At 33.9% G+C, this 19,924-nt stretch overlaps 1 protein-coding gene across 1 annotated transcript; it reads right to left on the bottom strand.

Annotated features, from left to right (window-relative positions):
• Positions 1-4,912: 4,912 nt before the first annotated feature.
• On the bottom strand, positions 4,913-11,579 carry Ppa (F-box and leucine rich repeat protein partner of paired). The gene has a single exon (XM_081747622.1). The coding sequence runs from the start codon at positions 11,447-11,449 to the stop codon at positions 10,229-10,231; it is 1,221 nt and encodes a 406-aa protein (XP_081603748.1). The 5' UTR covers positions 11,450-11,579; the 3' UTR covers positions 4,913-10,228.
• Positions 11,580-19,924: the final 8,345 nt, after the last annotated feature.

Genomic DNA, 19,924 nt, shown 5'->3' on the forward strand with positions numbered 1-19,924 from the left:
ATTTAAAGTTAGTTTGCATCTCTCAAGCAGAGACAAAGAACGAAGAAGTGTGGCAACACATTTTATCTATGATAAGCTTTTTTCAAAAAGTAATAATTGCATTTAAATAATTATATTGTGTTATTTTCCGTTTCTTTTAAAAGATATTTGATATTCATCATACATTTTAAGGAATCACTCCAACTAAAATCCATGCCATTTTCCTTTTTCAAAATAAACAGAAACAGTTGGAGAATACAACTTCCTATGATATACGTGAACAACTATGAAGTATAGTGGTAACGAGTTTTGAAGATGATATTTTCACTCTAAGAAATGCATGATAACGTTATTTCGTTACTATATAATTATGAGATATTTCTCTGCTTAAAATAACACGTGCAAAAATCTTACATTATTTCATAGTAGTTCTTTCCTTTTCGCTAGTTCAGTGGCTATAGCATTTGTGCTATTGGCGTGCAAAGTCTCGGATTCAATTCCGCGCACTGTAGTGGATTCAGATCCCACAGTCTTGTCCTATATCGCCTCGCTGCTAACGACGTAAATACAAAATCAATCCAGCAATCAATTTTGTAGTATCGTGTGTATTCCAGAGAGCTGTGTTCCCCAAATTTTTAAGTTACTTTTCTCTTGTACGACTAAAATTTCCTCAGAGAACAAGAAGGAAAGAAGTGTTGCAAAAGCCTTTCACCTATGATAAGTTTCTGAGAAAGTAAGGCTCAGATTTAAATCAATTAATATTATGTTTTTCCGTCCAAAAATACTATTATATATATACAACAGGGATTTAATTCTAATGTTATCGGTCGGAGGATGCTCTGCTCGACCATGTGTATGTAACTTTAATGGGAAAAGGTAATCTAAGATGAGTGCCAAGGCTTAACTATATAGTAAATTGATGGCACCACGTTTCCTCTGTACTTTGTAGAGAGCGACAATATTCAAAAATAATTCAAATTCAAAATAAAAAATGTTCACAACATGGAAACCTGCAGTGACAGCAGTTATCCTTTCCACCTGGATTTTCGAAAGGTGTTCGGTTCTTGAAAATTCATGTGAAAACATACTAATATATTTATATTAAATACTGTATCAAAAAATAGTAATATAGTTTATTCGCTGTACTGTAGTTAATAAGGACATGTGCTTAAATAATTATTTTATATGATGTATTATAAGCCCGCATGCATCAAAGTGTGTACGTGTGTATGTATTCGTGACTACGATTTCGTGTCAATCTTTTGCCCCCTCTTGGAAAAAATAATGCGAACATCTCTCAACAATGAAAGAAACAAAACATTTAAAAAATGCACGGATTATTGTCTAATACTGTTGATTGAATTTATTATATGGGCAAAGAGAGCACTCAATTTTACTCTATCAGAGACATGCTTTCAATAAAGAAAATCTCTCAACAATGAAAGAAACAAAATATTAAAAAAAAGTGCATGGATTATTGTCTAATACTGTTGATTGAATTTATTATATGGGCAAAGAGAGCACTCAATTTTACTCTATCAGAGACATGCTTTCAATAAAGAAAATCTCTCAACAATGAAAGAAACAAAATATTAAAAAAAAAAGTGCATGGATTATTGTCTAATACTGTTGATTGAATTTGTTTATTATATGGGCAAAGAGAGCACTTAATTTTACTCTATCAGAGACATGCTTTCAATAAAGAAAATCTCTCAACAATGAAAGAAAAGTGCACAGATTATTATCTAATATTGTTGATTCAATTTGTTTATTGTATGAGTAAAGCTTGAATATCAGTCTCTTGAATTTGATTGAACTGTTGAGAATATTGGCACTTTCTAGAAAATACGTGGGAAAGATAGAGGAAACGTGATGTCATCTATAGTCGAGCTTTTTATACACTAACCTTACATAATAGAGCCTTATCCCAGTAATTGACATTAATAAATAAAGATGGAACGTAAGACAAATAGAAGCAAGCACTCAATATCAAGTAAATAACTCAAAGTATCTCATTAAGTGTATGATGCTGTTAAAATCAAAAGTAGTAATTAGTGAATCACTGTCACCAACAACACTACAAACCAACAATTAATTATTGACAGCAAACGACATACTTTTTAGTGTCATATAATGAGTTTTTCGATTATCTCGTAAACTACGCATGAGGATTTATGCTCAATCATATTATTTTGTACACCTCAATAAGAGCTGTCTATTGGTATATGTCTCATGCTTAGACATTTTTTCTTCGTTAAAGGCTACATAATACTGTGGAATTACTACAAAATATTTAAGACTGATGGGTGTTAGAGGGATAAGGTTTCTCCTACATAGGGTTGCCAACTCTGCAATATATAAAAAAAATGGCGCCCTCTTTAAAATTCCCTATGATATAGGTGTAAGTGTAAAGTACGGTATCTCTGTTCGGACCCATCCATGAAAAGGAAATGTACTATAGTGAACAAAAGTGCATTAGCACCTGTATTCTGCATATCATTAGTATATTCATTAGTAAGCTTAATAGATACATTGTGCTATAAATGAGTAACTGAAGTCGGCATTGATCATCTTATTGTATTTACCAGTAACTGCCACTTTTTTAAAATTATCGAAACAGATGAACAAAAGTATGTTAATCTTTACTAGACAATTTTGGATTGGAAAATGAAATTTATTCTTTAAACTTAATACTTCAACTACATGAAACTGCTTTAAGAAGTCAACTCTCAATAAATGTGTAAAATTCCTTACAAGTAAATTTTAAATTTTCCCTGATACAGTCCCTATCATCTCTAACTGATGAACAAAATATATTAATCGTTAATAGATGGTGAAAGGTGACAGTTTTGGATTCACAGAATGGAAGTTACTTTTTAAAATATATACTTCGAACTAGATACAAATTTGAAAAACCGGTCATAAAGGAGCTGGTAAAAAGTTCGTACCGGTCACCGACTTTAATCAAAATAACAGCAATATTTCCGGCCAGTTGGCAACCATCATACATGTTAAGGGACCTTTCAGCTAAGTATGACGCTATTTTTCTTTAAAAAGAAAAATAACTGTAAATAAATTTGGAGAGCACAGCTCCTTGGATACAGAAAGTACTACGAAATATACAGTAACCAGTCTTGGAAGATGTTAATTTCAGCCCAGAAATACATGATTAGCGTTATTTTCGTTAAGCTATACAAGATTTCTTAGCTCAAAACAGCACGTCCAAAACTTTTATTTTTTTTTATTTTTTTTTTTTTACAGTACAGTCTATATACCTAGGTAGCTGTGTTCTCCAAATTTAAATTGAATTTTGTATTTGATGTGACTTACAAATTCTCTCGAAACACAAACCAAAAAACAAAGCAGTGTGGCAAGATTTTAAGTTATAGTTATTTCCTATTCAGGACACATTTTAACGTGTTAAATGCCTGCACGCACTATACGTACTTGTTTATTAAGCCCATTGATTTATATAGGGAATTTTTTTTTTCTTTGAAATGAACTAGAATTTTAATTGGCTTGTTTGTACTGTCTTTTTCCTCCCTCAAATCTATTCAAATACCTGTTTATTGTAAATCTATTACGTGAAAATTAAATTTTGTGATATATTTATTATTAACATTTAATAATCAAATTTGATTTCCGTAAAATTAAATTTATAAGTAATGCAAATTTATTTTTGAGAAAAGCAAGACATTTTAATTGGACTTGAAGACGTAATCAGTCAAATGACACAATTACAATTATAATTGATTTCAAAGAGAATAGAAAACTAATCCTCTATATAAACCAATGGGCTAAGAAACGAAAATGGTGCAGGAATTGAACATTTCAACTTTAAAGATTCATTTCAACTGAGAATGAAGCCATTTTCTTTTCTTTTTTAAAAAAAATAAAATTGTAAATAATTTGGAGAACACAACTCCTTATGATATAGCAAGTACTATGAGGTAACACAGTGGTAAGATTTTTGAAAATATAAATGTCAGTTTAGAAATGCATGATAACATTACTATCAGGCATTTCTAAACTAAAGATAACATCATCCTCAAAACTTACTCCAGTCTACATTTCGTAGTACCGGTACTTTCTCTATCCCAGGGCAGTGGTTCTCAACCTTTTTTGATTGACGACACACTTTACTGAACAACATCTAGGACATCATCAAACACATATTTGATATTATTATTATAAATAATATCTATTACAATAGTGAAATTTATTAGTTTTTATAATGGCTATGTAGCACTGAGCATTATTGCTACCATTGGAGATGTTGACTGGTACAATCTGTTTCGATTTTATCTAATTATTATTAAATTCTTCATGATTTTTAAATTCTAAAATTTCGGGACACGCTTTAGGGGGGCTGTGTGACACACTAGTGCGTCGCGGACACATCGGTTGAGAACAACTGTCCTAAGAAGCTGTGCTCTCCAAACTTTTTTTTTAAAAAAACGGAAAATATGAGTGAATTTTGCTTGTGTGACTCTTATCTTAAATAATCTCGCACGAAGACCAATAACGAAAGCACTATAATACACTAGTTGTATTTAAATAAATCTGTTTTATAATTACTTTATTTAATTAGAGAAGAAAATACCGATTATATTTCAATTGTCTGCTTTATTTAAATCAATTATACTGTCTTTGTCTTTTCCTAAAATATAGTTATGTATTCAAGATATATATATGTATAGTATAACATCCATCATACATATTTATTCGTTTTAACTTACGTTGTTTATAAGAAGAGAAATAAAGAACAGAAAAAGCATATGCATGTAAGTAAATTGATGCATGTACCACATACATATTATTTTTTTTACGTATTAGTACATACACATACATACATATACAAACACGAACCGTACACACAGTATTTACGTGTATACTGTTGTACTCAAAGGAAAGACGTACACAAAAAATCAACTTCCTTCAGTAATATTTATTTATTTTCTTTTCGTATAATTATTGCCAACTGCACTTTTTTTAATAATAATAAATACTTCACAATGTCCCTCCCTTGCAAAAAAAGACAATCGAAATTTTACTTTTTTCGTAATATTCATTTTTTAACAAAAATATAGTAGTTTTAACAGCCACATTATATTTTGCTATCATTATTTACAGTTTTTTTTAAAGCGAAAAGGTATTTTTCTAAGAGGCTCCATCACGACGAGATTAAAATACCGCTAATTTTACAGTAATTATGTAATATCTTCAAATAGGAAGCAAGATAATCGAAATGTGGAACAAGAGCGCCCTAGACAACATTATTTTACATGAGATACCGTTATCACGACTCACTGATCTGCTTTCAATTTCCAGCCATTTAGAAAATCGACATTTATTTTCGCGTTTCTAAATAGCTGCAAACGGAAAGCTACTTGTGACTCGTGATAACGGTACCTCATGCAAAATAATATTGCTCAGCGAGCTTTTGTTCCATATTTCGATTATCTTGTTATCTATTTGAAGATATCACATAATTACTGTAAAATCAGCGGTATTTCAATTTCGCAGTGATTAGACCTCTTAATTTTTAAAAATGGATTAGGCCAATTGGAATTAGAATAACCTTAGGTGGGAAGCGGAATAAAATGTTGTTTTCTCATTGTTTTAGAACAATATTTTTTAAGTTTTCTTTGGCAACAACGTGGGTGGGTATTTATTTATTTACATTAAAAAAAAAGACAATTTCTTAACATTTCTTTTTGTTGGCGATAAATGTATTAAGACTCGATTTAAATATATTTATATGTATATAAAAAAGTCCGAAATTTATTTACTTTATTCACGATAATTTCTTCGGTGTATTGTATTATTTGATTCCTTTTCTTTCACGAACTTAAACATCTTAGACAAATTGTAAAATTACTTAGAAACAGAATATGCGAGAAAATAAAAGAGTACGGTACAGTGTTTCTCAGCTGTTTTAGAAAGAAAACATTTTAATTTTGATTAATTTCTATCTTCTTTTGAAGGATTTTGTCTAATATTTCAATTTCTTTTAAACCAAATTTTTGAAATTCCAATCAAACTTTGAATAAACCTACACATCAGCTTTACTGTTTTAGCCTATTGATTTATATGGGAAATTATTTTTTCAGTTTTCTGTGAAACGAAATGGGATTTTAATTAGGAATAATAAACAAAAAATGTATCAAAAGATTGCCACCTTGGCCAATAATTAATTTTTGGACCAAAGGCTACAGAATTTTTGAACGGCCCTTATTTATTATTATTATTATTATTATTTTAAACGGAATAAGAACATCATATTGAGTTCAGTGATAGTTTGGGTTTAGCCACACTATATGTATATCTCCGGATATAAGGCGTACAAGAAAATGTTTGATCCAAATATATTGGATCTTTTAATTCAAAAATGTAGTTCTTAGTCCCTCGCTAATCTCAAAATCGAATTTACATTGGACATACTGTAAATTTCATATTTGGATATAGTACTTAATTTTGATTTATTATATGTTGAAAATTATATACAATGAAAATGTAATTTTCACGAAGCAGTCGCGGGGGGAGGGGGCATTTAAATGGATTTGAAAAAGAAATAAGTAAAATTTAAACCATTATATTTATATTTCAACTCTGAATAAACAGAAAAAATAATATCCCATATAAGTTCATTGGGGCAATAAACAAAGATGAATAGGTATATTCAATAACGTCAATTAGATAAGGCCTACTTTTTGGATGTGCAATACTTCATATTCATATGTGATTTGACCTTTTTTCTATGATAATATGCTAAAGTTTGCTGTAGATTTAATAATATCCCTTATAGGCCTACTTGCTAAATCATGATGCAAAACCAAATCAATTCTGTAATTTACACAATTTTTAAAATAATGGGTAAGATTGCATTGTCCTATTATACTGGATCATTTTTGTAACCACTCTGCATTTATACATACTTTTTTTTTTCATTTTAAATGTTGTGAAGACATGTGAAAGGACAGCAACAAAATACGGTGAAAATCATAAGCAAAATTTCATATTCATGCAGGCTTATGTGTTGTTCTGGATAAAATTTGAACTCAGTGAATATTTTTTTTCAATTCCCTTTCATGTTGTGAGAATTCGCTTCTAGGGAAAACTTAAACAAATTATTTTCAATAATAATAATAATAATAATAATAATAATAATAATAATAATAATAATAATGATTCCTGCCTTCAAACTTATTATTATTATTATTATTATTATTATTATTATTATTATTATTATTATTATTTTTTTACTTTTTAATAATCGACATGATTCTATGAATATTGGAAACTGTACTGTACAAACTTATCTAACAATGAGATCGGAAATGTAGGAATTTGCCATAGAGTGTACAAGGGCACAAACACGAATCGTGCAAGGGTTGTTTCTGCATTTAACTTTGTATCTCAGCTGACTAACCACAAGGTATTGAAGTACAAAACGTAACTTAATCGCATTGGAATGGTTAATTATAAGATATAATAATGCACAAGGATATGTAACAGGTAATTTAACTAGGGAAAAAAAAAAGAAAGAAAAACATTTTGCTGTGCGAAGTTTGTGAATCCTCTTAGATTTGTCTCACATGTTTCAGTATAACTGAGCTTACAGTATCGCAACTGTTTCTCATGCCTTGGTTATACTATTTATTTACTATTTATAAAGGAAAGTGAATATGTTTATCGTCATAGAAAGACATAACACCAACCGGAAAGCATAGTATACAATTTTGACAAGTAAATTGTAATTCTTGTGACGAGTTCAGATTTTTTTTATTTTATTATTTTTTTTTTCGGTAGTAGCGGGGTGTAAAATCCTGGAAGGAATCATCTCACTTATTGTTGCTGGAAGAAAATTCCTCGACACTAACAACTTACGGAAAAAGGGTTCAATTAAGTATCACTATTCGTTCATCACAAGTTGGCATGTTATTTCATATTCTATCTGTATGTGTGAACTTGTAGTATTCCTTAACATTACATAGTTTAATAATTACGGGTGTTGAATTATGTGAATTCTCTTTATGTCAAAACATTCTAATGCAAAGATTTTTTTTCTTACATTCCTCATCCCCTCCCCCCTCAACTTCGACTGTTACCATTTCGCACGTTGTTCGATAACAAGAAAGAGAACTCCACCCAGATGCACTAAAATATTATCTGAATCTGATTATAGGTTTGTGACTTGCAGGGCCGGATTAAGGGGATGAAGCCTAGAGGGCCTATAGCCCTGGGACTCCAGGTGGAGAAGGGACTCCACTGTGACCTAAATCTCATTGGTTATCTAAATAGAAAAATCATGATGGTCCAATCATCATCATAAAATACAATGTGACCAAAAATATGAAACATATTCCCTCAACTTTCCTACTGTACTTTTACAGAAAAGTATTAGGTGAATTCAGCAGGAGTCATATATATTAGCCCCGGGCCTCCATATGGGTTGACGCAGCCTTGGTTCGAATTCAGATAATTGTCGAGATACATGCTTTGCATTCCGATATTAAAAGACAGCAAATGACAGTAATGGGAGACAAGGTATTGAACACACATTACCTATTTAAAAATCATTTGGCTAGTCATTTAATATGCGTGGTTTGCACTGCAAAGCTATTATTTAATTTTATTAATTAGGGATATAATAAAATCATAGCATCAGTTCCATGATTAATATTTTCCACAAATTGTTTTCTAAATATGCAATGAAAAATGTTTTATTTGTACTTTTTCCGGGCGGGGGGAAGGGGTTACGTTCACTTTACAATACATTCCCAATATGAAGTGGACTGTTAAATATGCATCGTCAAATATGAAATAGACGGAAAATTAAAATTTTCTGAACTAAAAAAAAAAAAAAGAAAGAAAACGATCATTTCATGTTTACTTTTGGTCAATGTTTTAGCTGAGAAACAATGTACAGCACTCAAGTTGTGAAATGCTTTCCAAATATTTATATAATGGTAGAAACAACCGTGTTACAGAAATAATTAATTATCCATTCAAGCTTTTTCTTAAAAAAAAAAAAAAAAAAAACTATATATATATACAATCACCTGCAGACAGAATTGCAGAAATTTTGAGAATGTATGCAACTCAAAACTACAGGTGCAAGCATGTACATAGATGGGTTTTTGAAAATAAGCTGAGGGATACGTAATATATTTTTGTACACGGTTGTACATTAAATATGGAATTGTTTAAAATATGCCAAAAAAAAAAGCCATACTACACACTTCCAAAATAATACACGGAAGTAATAATAATAGTAGTAATATAATTTAGATTCCTTCACTTTTGTTTTCTTTGTAAAAAAAATCTGATTCACAACAAATATTTTTCTCACTATAGTAATTTGATTCATTTTGTTTCCTTTTCTTGAAATATAGCCTATATTTTTAAAACTCACTTTTCAAAATGTAACACACTAGGTATTTTTTTTAACAATATCGGAATTAATACAAGAACTTATTTTGTCACACGCATCAAAAATTATAGGCATATCTCTCTCTCTCTTCCTCACACACCCACACACACACGCGCGTAACACTTCCAAAGAAGAAGAAAAAACTGTACACAACGATTTTTTGTTTCCTTGCATGTTCAACTATGTTTTTTTTTTGGGGGGGGGAGATTCGTTTTCACTTTTTTTTTTGAAAATGGGAGGGATTTTCTTTTTTTAAATGTTGTTGGTAATTTTATTATTACTTGTAGTCGAGTAATATTTGATTTTTTTTATTTATGTAAGAATAATAAATGAGAAAGGAACACACCAGCACTCACTCACTGACTGGGCTATGTTTTGTTTTGTTTTTTGACAGGCTTCTTCATGAACTGGGTACGTAATAGTTGGAAACAACTATTGTTTTTTCTTCATAAGCACAACTACAGCTACACGGGTTTCACTAAATACACTATAACAGATAAAGAAGAAGAAGTACAGGAGGAGGAGGGGGGACGTCAATCACATAAGCTTTTGTTTTTTCTTCAGTTTCATCTGTACATATCACCTTTAACGTCATGCCTTACGAACTAAACTGAGCACTTTTTCTTCATTGCATTTGTTTTTAAAATTGTTTTTTGTTTTTCACTGCATTTTAATTATACGGAATGCAAATAAAAGCAGAGGTAGTGTAGTAAATATTTTCTTTTTCTCTGAAAAAAAAAAAAATATACGAGAAAGTTCACAGCAATGTCCAAAAAAATCGAGCGAGGCCTCTCTGAACCTCGGTGCTGTGTTTCACCTAATATGCCAAAGTCCAAGGTTCAAAATACTTAATTTCGGGAGCTTCATGATCTTCTCCAGACCCAATGTTGTTATTCGTATACATCCGTACAAATCTATGCATCTAAGATTTTTTAGATTTTCCGATATTGCAAAACAGCCTTTGTCCGTTATACGACTACACTGACCGATATTCAATGTCTCGAGATCATGCAATGTTTTGGCAATTCTGCAGATCCCTTCGTCTGATATCTGGCACGCACTTAGGGACAGGGATTTCAAGTTGAACAATCCTTGGGATACATGTACAAGGGCCTGGTCACCAATCTTTTCACAAAAAGACACATCAAGGGACGTAATTCGAGACCCACCTTCTGCCAAATATGCCATCCCAATGTCTGTGATGTTGTCACATGATCGTAGGTTCAGTTCTCGTAAAGATGCCATTTTGGCCAGATGTTTCAGTCCACTGTCTGTTATACTAATGCAGAAACTAAGGTTGATACTTTTGAGCCCTGTCAGACCCATGGAGACATGTTTGAGGGCCTCGTCTGATAACCTTTGGCAGTCTTGGAGTCCTAAATGTTCTAACGCCAAATTACCATCGGCAGTATCGCGATTAAGGCCTGCCAAATGACTGATGCCTTGATCAGAAACGTTCCAACAGGATCGGAGGTCTAACACCCTCAAATTTTTCAACCCCCATGCAATAAGTAACAGTCCAGTGCTAGTTATCAGATAACACCCACCAAGATCTAACACTTGCAAGTTTTTCAGGTACTGGGCAATTCTCCCAAGACTTGAGTCCGTAACACGTTTGCACAAACTTAAATTTAGTTCGGTAAGGGACGGAACCTCACTTGTAAACGCTTGGGACAAACCAATATCGTCAACACTATAACAGCCACTAAGGTTCAAGGATTCAAGATTCGGAATACCGTGGATCACATCCCGTAAACTTCTTCGTAAGCTGAGGACCTGTACTCGTCGAATTCCTCTTCTGACAAGGCTGGCAAATAACGAAGGGTTGGCTCGGCGAAGGTGAAGTTTAGCTTCAACACCGCGCCACACTGACTTATGGTACGCCGCATCCCTCCAACTAACACACACCTGAGCTGCACGTCCTTTGTCTCTCACATCTAAATAACTAAATATGAGGGCTAATATCTCTGGATACAAACACGAAATATGAGTCTGTTTCGTTGGGACCACTGTGAACGGTTGTTCTTCCTCCATGTTTTTTTCAGCTTGTCTCCACCGGTTGTCGAGGAGAAAGCGAAAACTCGAAGCTCTCGCCCGTGCACACGTTTCGCCTCTCCCACCACCACACTCGCCCTAGCACTGCACGGCACGCAATGTTCTCTATTTACTGTCTCTGCCGCAAAGCGCTGCAGTCGCGTCAACCAACAGCAACAAGCGTTGCAAACCAATAAAAAGTGAAATTTACTAGAACTTTTTAAAATTACATTTTTACCATTCTTCGACTGAATACGGTGTTGTTATTGTTTTTTTAAAAAATATATTTATTAACATTGTTTCAAAAAGTAGTGGTAAGCTATTTTAAATTGAAAGCAGAAAGAGTTTTGGAAAGAAACTGACCAGAAATTGAAAGTAGATATACCACCGAGTACTGTGTAGCTTTTTTATTTATTTATTTATTTATTTTTAATGGTTTCTAAACACGCTTGGAGCTAATTTAATATGAACGGAATGCACATGTTATATAAGAATTAATGTATACAATGGACTCAGTTTTGTAGACACAGTTCACAAGTGTGAATACAGAAGAGTGCTAGCTAATACGGTGGCTCACTGGTACACGCTTTTAGAGCGCTTTTACATCTTGTGTAAGTTCAATCCCGTGCCAAATGAGTTTGCTGTGGACAATCCGTGCATTTTCTCGTGCTTCTTGTTTCGTTTGCTTTCACATTCTTATTTTCCATTAATTATTTCATAATTATTCACCTTCATTAACCATACGCCTCCTTTAGTATAAAGCAGCGGTGTATTTAGCTCGGGGCGAGGGGGAATTAGGCCCCTAATTTTTTTAGTGACAAAAATAATTTATGCAAATATTTATATAATTTTGAAAGTTTATAGTAAACTCATGATACTACGTTGATCAAAAAGTTCTCGGAGTCAGCATAGTGCGGCACTTCCAATTACCTGATTTGACCTTATCTTTTTCTGTAATTTGTCACAACTGTTAGCGATATTAATTTCCAATTTGAACATCCTACTTTACTATTTGTGTAAGTAACCAGGCCCGTATCCAGGGGAGTCTGGGGGGGGCGGACGCTCCCTAAATTTTTGCGGGCCCCCCTAAAATTTTCACGGTAGGCTTGCAAATGAACTATATTGTGGTGATGAACTATAATATTTTTGGATCGGCCCCCCCTAACTTCAGCCTGGCCCTCCCTACATTTTTGGGCTGGCTACCGGCCTGTAAGTAACGCAGTGTTGAGTACATCTGTTTGGGTGCATGTTTCGATTTTTCCAAAGGAGTTAATTTTACAACAACGAACGTGTATTATATTTTAAATTAAAAGCGGATTAAATGGTGTAAAGACCTTGGAAATGTTGGAAAAGTGTTTCGACAATGATGCTCTAAACCAGTGGTGTCCAATTATAATTAGCCTGAGGGCCATAACCGTCTTTGCTAACAAGATGAAGGGCCGCAGCTAATAATAATAATAATAATAATAATAATAATAATAATAATAATAATAATAATAATAATAATAATAATAATAATAATAATAATAATAATAATTATTATTATTATTATTATTATTATTATTATTATTATTATTATTATTATTATTATTATTATTATTATTATTATTATTATTATTATTATTATTATTATTATTATTATTATTATTAAAGAAAAATATAAAAATGTATTTGAAATATTACATTCAATGTGATAAATGAGGATGACTAGGAGAGTTTACAAGGGCTGGGATATCTACATCCAATCCTCTTGTTGCGAGCCGCAGAAGATGTAAAAAAAAGAATCTCCAAGGCAGCTTCTGAAGCGGTTCTTCACAATTTTCATGGTGAATTGGTATGGTTGATTTGGTTTGGTTAATTGAAGTAATCGTTCTTTCAGCAACGATGCCTTGCCTATAGCTACATTACTGACTCCAGTGTTGCCTTGGATGTCCGGGCCTTTTTGTTGTACAGAAGCGCTAAATGGATGCCTTATTTCGAAGAAGAGTGGAAACATTAAAAGAATGAACATAAATGAAAATATTATCAGTAATAACAATCCTATGTTGTGAGAGCTTTGTGGGCTGCAGAAAATGGTTTGGCGGGCCACATGTGGCCCGCGGGCCGCCATTTGGACAACTCTGCTCTAAACAAAACAGCAGTTTACCAGTGGCGAGCACCCATCGATCTTTTCAGTCAAAAAAGGTGATACTCACGTTTTTCATTGATTACAACAGTGTTGCACATCATGAATTTCTGCCAGAAAGTCAGACAGCCAACAAGAAGTATTATTTGGGCGTCATGAAGCGTTTGTGTGAAGGAATCCGCCTAAAAAAGAAAATATTTTGCACCATGACAACGGAGCTTCAACCAATACTATCATTATCCGCGAGTTTCTCACCAAAAAACGTAACGAATACCATTCCGCAGCCACCGAATTCACCGAATTTAGCTCCGTGCAACATTTTCCCGTTTGATCAACTCAATAAACCACTATAGCGAATACTTTTAGCACCGAGAGGAGATAATACGAAAATCGAAGACGGCTCTGATGGACATACCGAAAATCGAGTATCACAAATCTTTTGAGAACTGGATCAAACGCTGGCATAAGTGCGTTGCAGTCGATGGGGATTACTTCGAAGGGAACAACATCAATTTTCAGGAATAAACTTGTATTTATAATTTTGTGAGTGAATTCCGGGAATTTCTTGATCAAGGTAGTATACCTATCATAGTCTGGGCTTTGGCTGCCTCCTCCCCCGTTTTTCTTCTAGATCCGCCAGTGCCCTAAAGGGCAAAATTATGGGATTTGAAAATGAAATCTTTGAGTTTTACGTCCCACGGTTATGCCGGTTAGGCTAAAGGAGACGGTGATGATGAGTAATGAATAAAATGGTGGAATGAAGAAAGTGAGAGGAAACGGGAGAACCCCGAGAAAACTCACGCACACGGTGTTTGTCCACCACAAAGTTCACTCGGCGGGGCTGGGATCGAACCCGGGACCCCAAGCACCAGAGGTGAACACTCTACCACTGAGCCACCGCGGCCCCAGGCAAAATTATGGGACATAAAACTAAAAATACTATTTCATTTCACAGAAGAGCGTCAAATCAGATTCAGACAATGGCTATTTCAATACTGGAGAGAAAATTATTTATTAAATATAATATATTGAAAGGTAGCCTACTATCAAACACTGGCGTCTCTGACTTGTAAAATTTGGGGGAGGGGGTACATCAAAGAAAGTGATTTAAATGGTAGTACTTAGCCTAACCTGTTTATTACCTTTGATTTCATTTGTTACCTTTCTGTTTACCTTCACGGACCCCTGACATATATTTAAAACTCTGTTATAATCGTTTCACAGCCTGAATATTATATTCCAAATAAATATAATTATAATTATTTATATGTTATTCTATCGTTAGTAAATAAATTAGAATAGAATATTGAATATTTTGTACTTCAAAATATTAAGGGGGGGAACGCGTTCCCCCTGCCAGACACGCCAATGCTATCAAATAATCCTATACATAGTTATTTTACAAAATACAGACAATATGCTATCTCCCCATCCCCCCTCCCAAAAAAATTGTGACGACACCAGCTCATGTTTAAAAAAAGAAACAAAAGAAAAGGAGGACAGAAAGAAAAGAAAAAAGAAAGAAAGATTCAAAGTACAAGAAATGCAGGAATCCTATTGTTCATACACCTCCTTGGTTGATATACACGCTAAAATGTTTCAGAGATTAATACTTTTTTTTTTTTCAATGTCACATCAATTATTTAGCAAAAATAGTCCAACGTTCGTTTTCTAAGAAGTATCACTGTGTGGGATCAGAACCACTACTACTACCATCCGAGGCAATTGTACCCTCACCGAGAATCGAATCAGAGACAATACGGACAGAAAGCACAAGAGAAAGGGCCTGTGAAATTAGTGGCATTTCAGCATTAAATCAAAGGAGATATCGCTATCGCTTGTCCTTGAATAGTAATTGTATAATTATGGTATAAAGTTTGGAGAGCTTGCTAGACAAACGAAAAAAAGAAAGAAATTAAGTAATTAAAGATTTTAATTAAACACGATTATAGCCTATAGCGTACAGCGGGCCAGAGGCACGGGCGGATAACTATATCGTTGACATTCATGAAAGATATAATAAAATGTTAGTAGTGTGTAAACGCCTGGTAATTAGAAAACACAAAACATTGTATTGTTGTTTCGGTTGCATAATCACAGGTGCTCTTTATACATGTTAGGCCCAAGGTGAGCAATGTGTATTTGAATTAGCAAAAGTGTTAAGTGATAACAGTTCTAGACGCAGGTGCTTGCAGTACCGTGCCGTGGAAGGAAGCAAGCGGGGCGTAGGACCCAGGCACCGAAGTAAAGGGGCACAAAGTTCGGGAGGAAAAAGGAAAATAAAAGAAGGAAAAATTGTTTTAAATTAATTTAACTAGTTTTGTCAACATATCAGTACAAACTAGTATGTATTTAAATCCTCTTCCTACTTTAGGAAGTGGTCCTATAATTTTACTGATGTTAGGAAAATGCATGTGCACATATATAAAATGGAAGGAAAAAAGTAATAAAAAAAGTGCTCAAAATCAAGGGGAAACAAGGTTTAATTTTGAAAATTTTCTTACGTTTTGCGACAACTATGGTGGCGCTTCGAGGCTGGTCTATCGATCTCACTCATATGTACTGGGGCGCCATCGTACTCTCGCCTCGGGCGCTGATTTTCCACGTCACGGCATTGTTATGATGCCACTATAAATCGGAAGAAGGTAAGAGCCCTTCCCGCTGGTCTAGTGATTAGCGTGCAAATCTCTCTGGTGCACAGAGTTGCAGGTTCGACTTCCTGTCGGAATTGATTATGGTGGTTCGGATTCCATCTTAAACTGTAGGTTCACGACTGATATAGCCTCAGTACTGATTTTTTAAAATTTTGATTGGATTTCAGTTTAGGGTCCCTTTCAGTAGCGAGGCTATATAACTCATGGACCCACAGCTAAACATAGAATCCGAACCACCTGAACTTCCACGGGAATCGAACCCGGGTCTCCCACACTAAAGACGCGTACACTAACAGCTTTGCCACAAGGGACCTCCTCAGTACTGAAAAGGGACACTAACTTCAATGAACATCGTCTTGATATTTCAAGTACGTACTAGGAATCGAGATTATCTATAAATGAGTATTCTAACATGAGATTTTGGTCTGCTTACTTTAACGATGCTAGATGGCGATATTAAGGCAGTGAAGCAGAGGGCACGTTGGTCAGTATGTTTTTGATGTAGTCATAAAAAAAAAAAGGAATTCACGAGAAAATGGAAATTGAGAGTCTAAGTACAGGGATCGGTTGAGAATTAGAATTTGAGATAAATTAGTAATTATGACTTCACTACACGGATATTCACTTACATTGTTAAAAATACTTTCTTAAATCTGAGAAATCGTTTCTTATCTGTGCACCGAGAATATCTTTTCTTAGAAACAAGAGTTTGAAACTCTCATTAATGAGAAATGAGGAAAAGTAGATGAGGTTGTATAAAGTGAAACGAGATATTATACTGTTACTTTCCTTATGAATGAGAATTGACGAATCTCATTTCTAGGAAAATATTGTCTTAGTGCACAGATAAGAAACGGTTTCTTAAATTTAACAAATTATTTTTAACAGTGTATATACATTGACTGGATGAATAGTAATAATTAGTTGGTTGATCTGATGTGCTTTATAAATAAATGTCATGTTTATAATGGCTAAGGCTACAAGAATAGATTAAGAGAAAGGTATGGTGTTATATATTAGTCTAGAAATAACGAATTCTTATTTGTAAAGTATATCTCATAATTTATATGCATTCGTTTATTTCTATGTAGTTTTCATTTGTTAAAGTACAAGAATTGTGTTGTGAGAAGCATACGTACGTAATGTTCTGTATATTCTCTTATGGCTCTACATTATTAGATAAATATTCGTAGATGTTATGCCTAACACATCATAAATAGACCAACTTTAGTAAATATTCACTGGAGCACTTATGAAAAAAAAAAAAAAAAACTACGGCTCTCATATAAAAGAAAATATGATTGGCAGTGGCGTATTTAGGGGGCTATCAGGATCAAGACCCCCTGAAATCTGAAATAAATTTGTTAATTTTTCGCTTTCCACGTACAACAATAATCCTTCTTACCATTTCTAATAATTTCATTGACTTTCCATTTCCTATGTTCTTTGTTCAGAAATAATACTATATTTGTCAAATTTCATTTCATGTAAGAACTGCGTTCTTTTTTTTCTCTCTTTCGTCCATTCTACTTTTCTGTTTCTTTTTCTTCTGTTACTTTCCTTTCTCCTATCATACTTTCTACCGTTGTTAGTTGTGATTCAAGTTGGCCGTCGTCAGTAACACCAAAACTAAGAGGAGGTAATAAGCGAAACTGGGGTTCCACACCAACTTGCACTGATAACGGGACTTTAGTTATTATAGCAAAAGAATACTTACATCGTTTAGTTATAATGAAAAGTAAATGATTGAATTAAAGAAAATCAAGAGGGGGGGGGGAATAAGTAGACCGGGAAATTAGGTAGGCCAAGAGGTTGCTTGCTTTTTCTTCTGTGAATAGAATTGCTAAATTTTTGTACCATATCACATAAGATTCACTAGTCTGCAATTCTTGCCATTAAAACCTCAATTTATGTATAAATTAAAATATATTTAATTCTCAATCCCAGGTGGGCAATTGCTTTCCCCTGCTTCCCCGTGTTGTGCAAAGCCCCCGAAACAAAATCCTAAATACGCCACTGGTGATTGGGGTAAGAAAAAAGCTTAGGTTAACCAGTTTGAAATTAGTAGCCAGAAACCCATAATTCTTGAAGAAGTTACGATAAGGAAGGAGCCCGTAAATGTAATATCTCTGATATGGAAGTTACTAGCAGTTGCACGAGAACTATCCTTAGTGGATTTAATGGTCTTTTCTGTAGATTTGTAACAACTGTCATTAGTGGATTTAATGGTATCCTGTGTGGATCCATAAGAAGCATTCTTAATTGATTTAATATTATCCTATGTGGACTGGTAGGAAGTATCCTTAGTGGCATGGTGGCTCAGTGGTACAGCTCTTATCTGTAGTGCGTGATGTTCCTGGTTCAATCCCGAGCCAAGTAAGTTTGTGGTGGACAACATCGTGTCCATGTGCTCTCTCGGAATACTCCCTTTCCTCCCACGTTCTCATTCCACCGATTCGTCCATTGTCATTTACTTGCTTTAATCATCTGTCTCCCGTAGCCTAACGGGCATAATCGTGGGATGTTAAAGATTTCAATTCATTATTTTTTTCAGTACAGTAGAGTACCGTACTCCACAGGAAGTATTTAATGAATCTTTTGTGTAACTGTATATTTGACGAACCACAAAATACACTTTTCTTCTTCCGAAATGATACTTTCATCATTCCTACTCTCACTTTTATTTTCGTTCACATTTCACATTTTTCATTACTAATGCTACCGGCTCTTAAGACTAATGATCTGTTCTGTTATCCTTCCTCGATTCCCACGTTTGACACAGTTCCCGCCGTCACTGTTTTCAATTTACCTTTATCATCTCGTATTCTTTCCATCATTCTTCCTATTCTCTGATATTCTCTTCATGCTCATTTCAGACACCGCTTTAAGAGCTACATCATCTGCAAAACGAATACATTTTTAGTACTCTTACAACCTACTGAAATACCATGCTTTCCTTATACAGATTCTTCTTTTTAAGCACTTTTTAAAAATTCGTATTGAATAATGTTGGAGAAAAGCAATAATGTATTTGAACCTTTATTTCAATATGCTTTCCTCAGTTAATTATTTCTTATACCAGGATACCCAATTTCTCGTCTCGAAAAATGTGTCTGTTTCTATTGGAAGAGCACTGTCTCGTCTCGAATCTTATCACGAAAATTGTTTTGTCTCGTGTGCAACCCTATCTGTATCCACTATCACTTGTTTTCCCTCACTCTTTCTTTTTCTATTCTTATTTTCTACTTATTTTGACATATTTTCATTTATTTAACTTCCCGGCACATTCGTTCATATTTTGCTGCTATTTCTAAATCATTTGTTGAAGTTTATCGTTCCTTTTCAGCACAGTGGCTATATGAGACATGGACTTACAATGCAAGGTGGATTCCAAACTACTCGTGACCCAAAAGTAGGTATACACCCCGCATTGATGAAGTATAACATTCTAGTTTATGGATTTATTTGCTTCGGCTTTTCCGAGCTTAAATTATAAGTAAAAAGACGTTAAGAACAAATAATAAAGAAACTAGATTTACCTGTTTGATAACAATAAGAAAGTGTATAAAATGCGGGACGGGACTGTATACCTACTTTTGGGCCACCCTGTATAATGGGTTCAATGCCCTCCTCACTGAAAATCGAACTCAGGACCAGGTGCACAAAAGACGCATTCGCTAGCCACTTGATCAGGAT

This window comes from Thermobia domestica, unplaced genomic scaffold, assembly GCF_964235325.1.
Source record: "Thermobia domestica unplaced genomic scaffold, izTheDome1.hap1.1 HAP1_SCAFFOLD_412, whole genome shotgun sequence".
Taxonomy (NCBI): Eukaryota; Metazoa; Arthropoda; class Insecta; order Zygentoma; family Lepismatidae; genus Thermobia; species Thermobia domestica.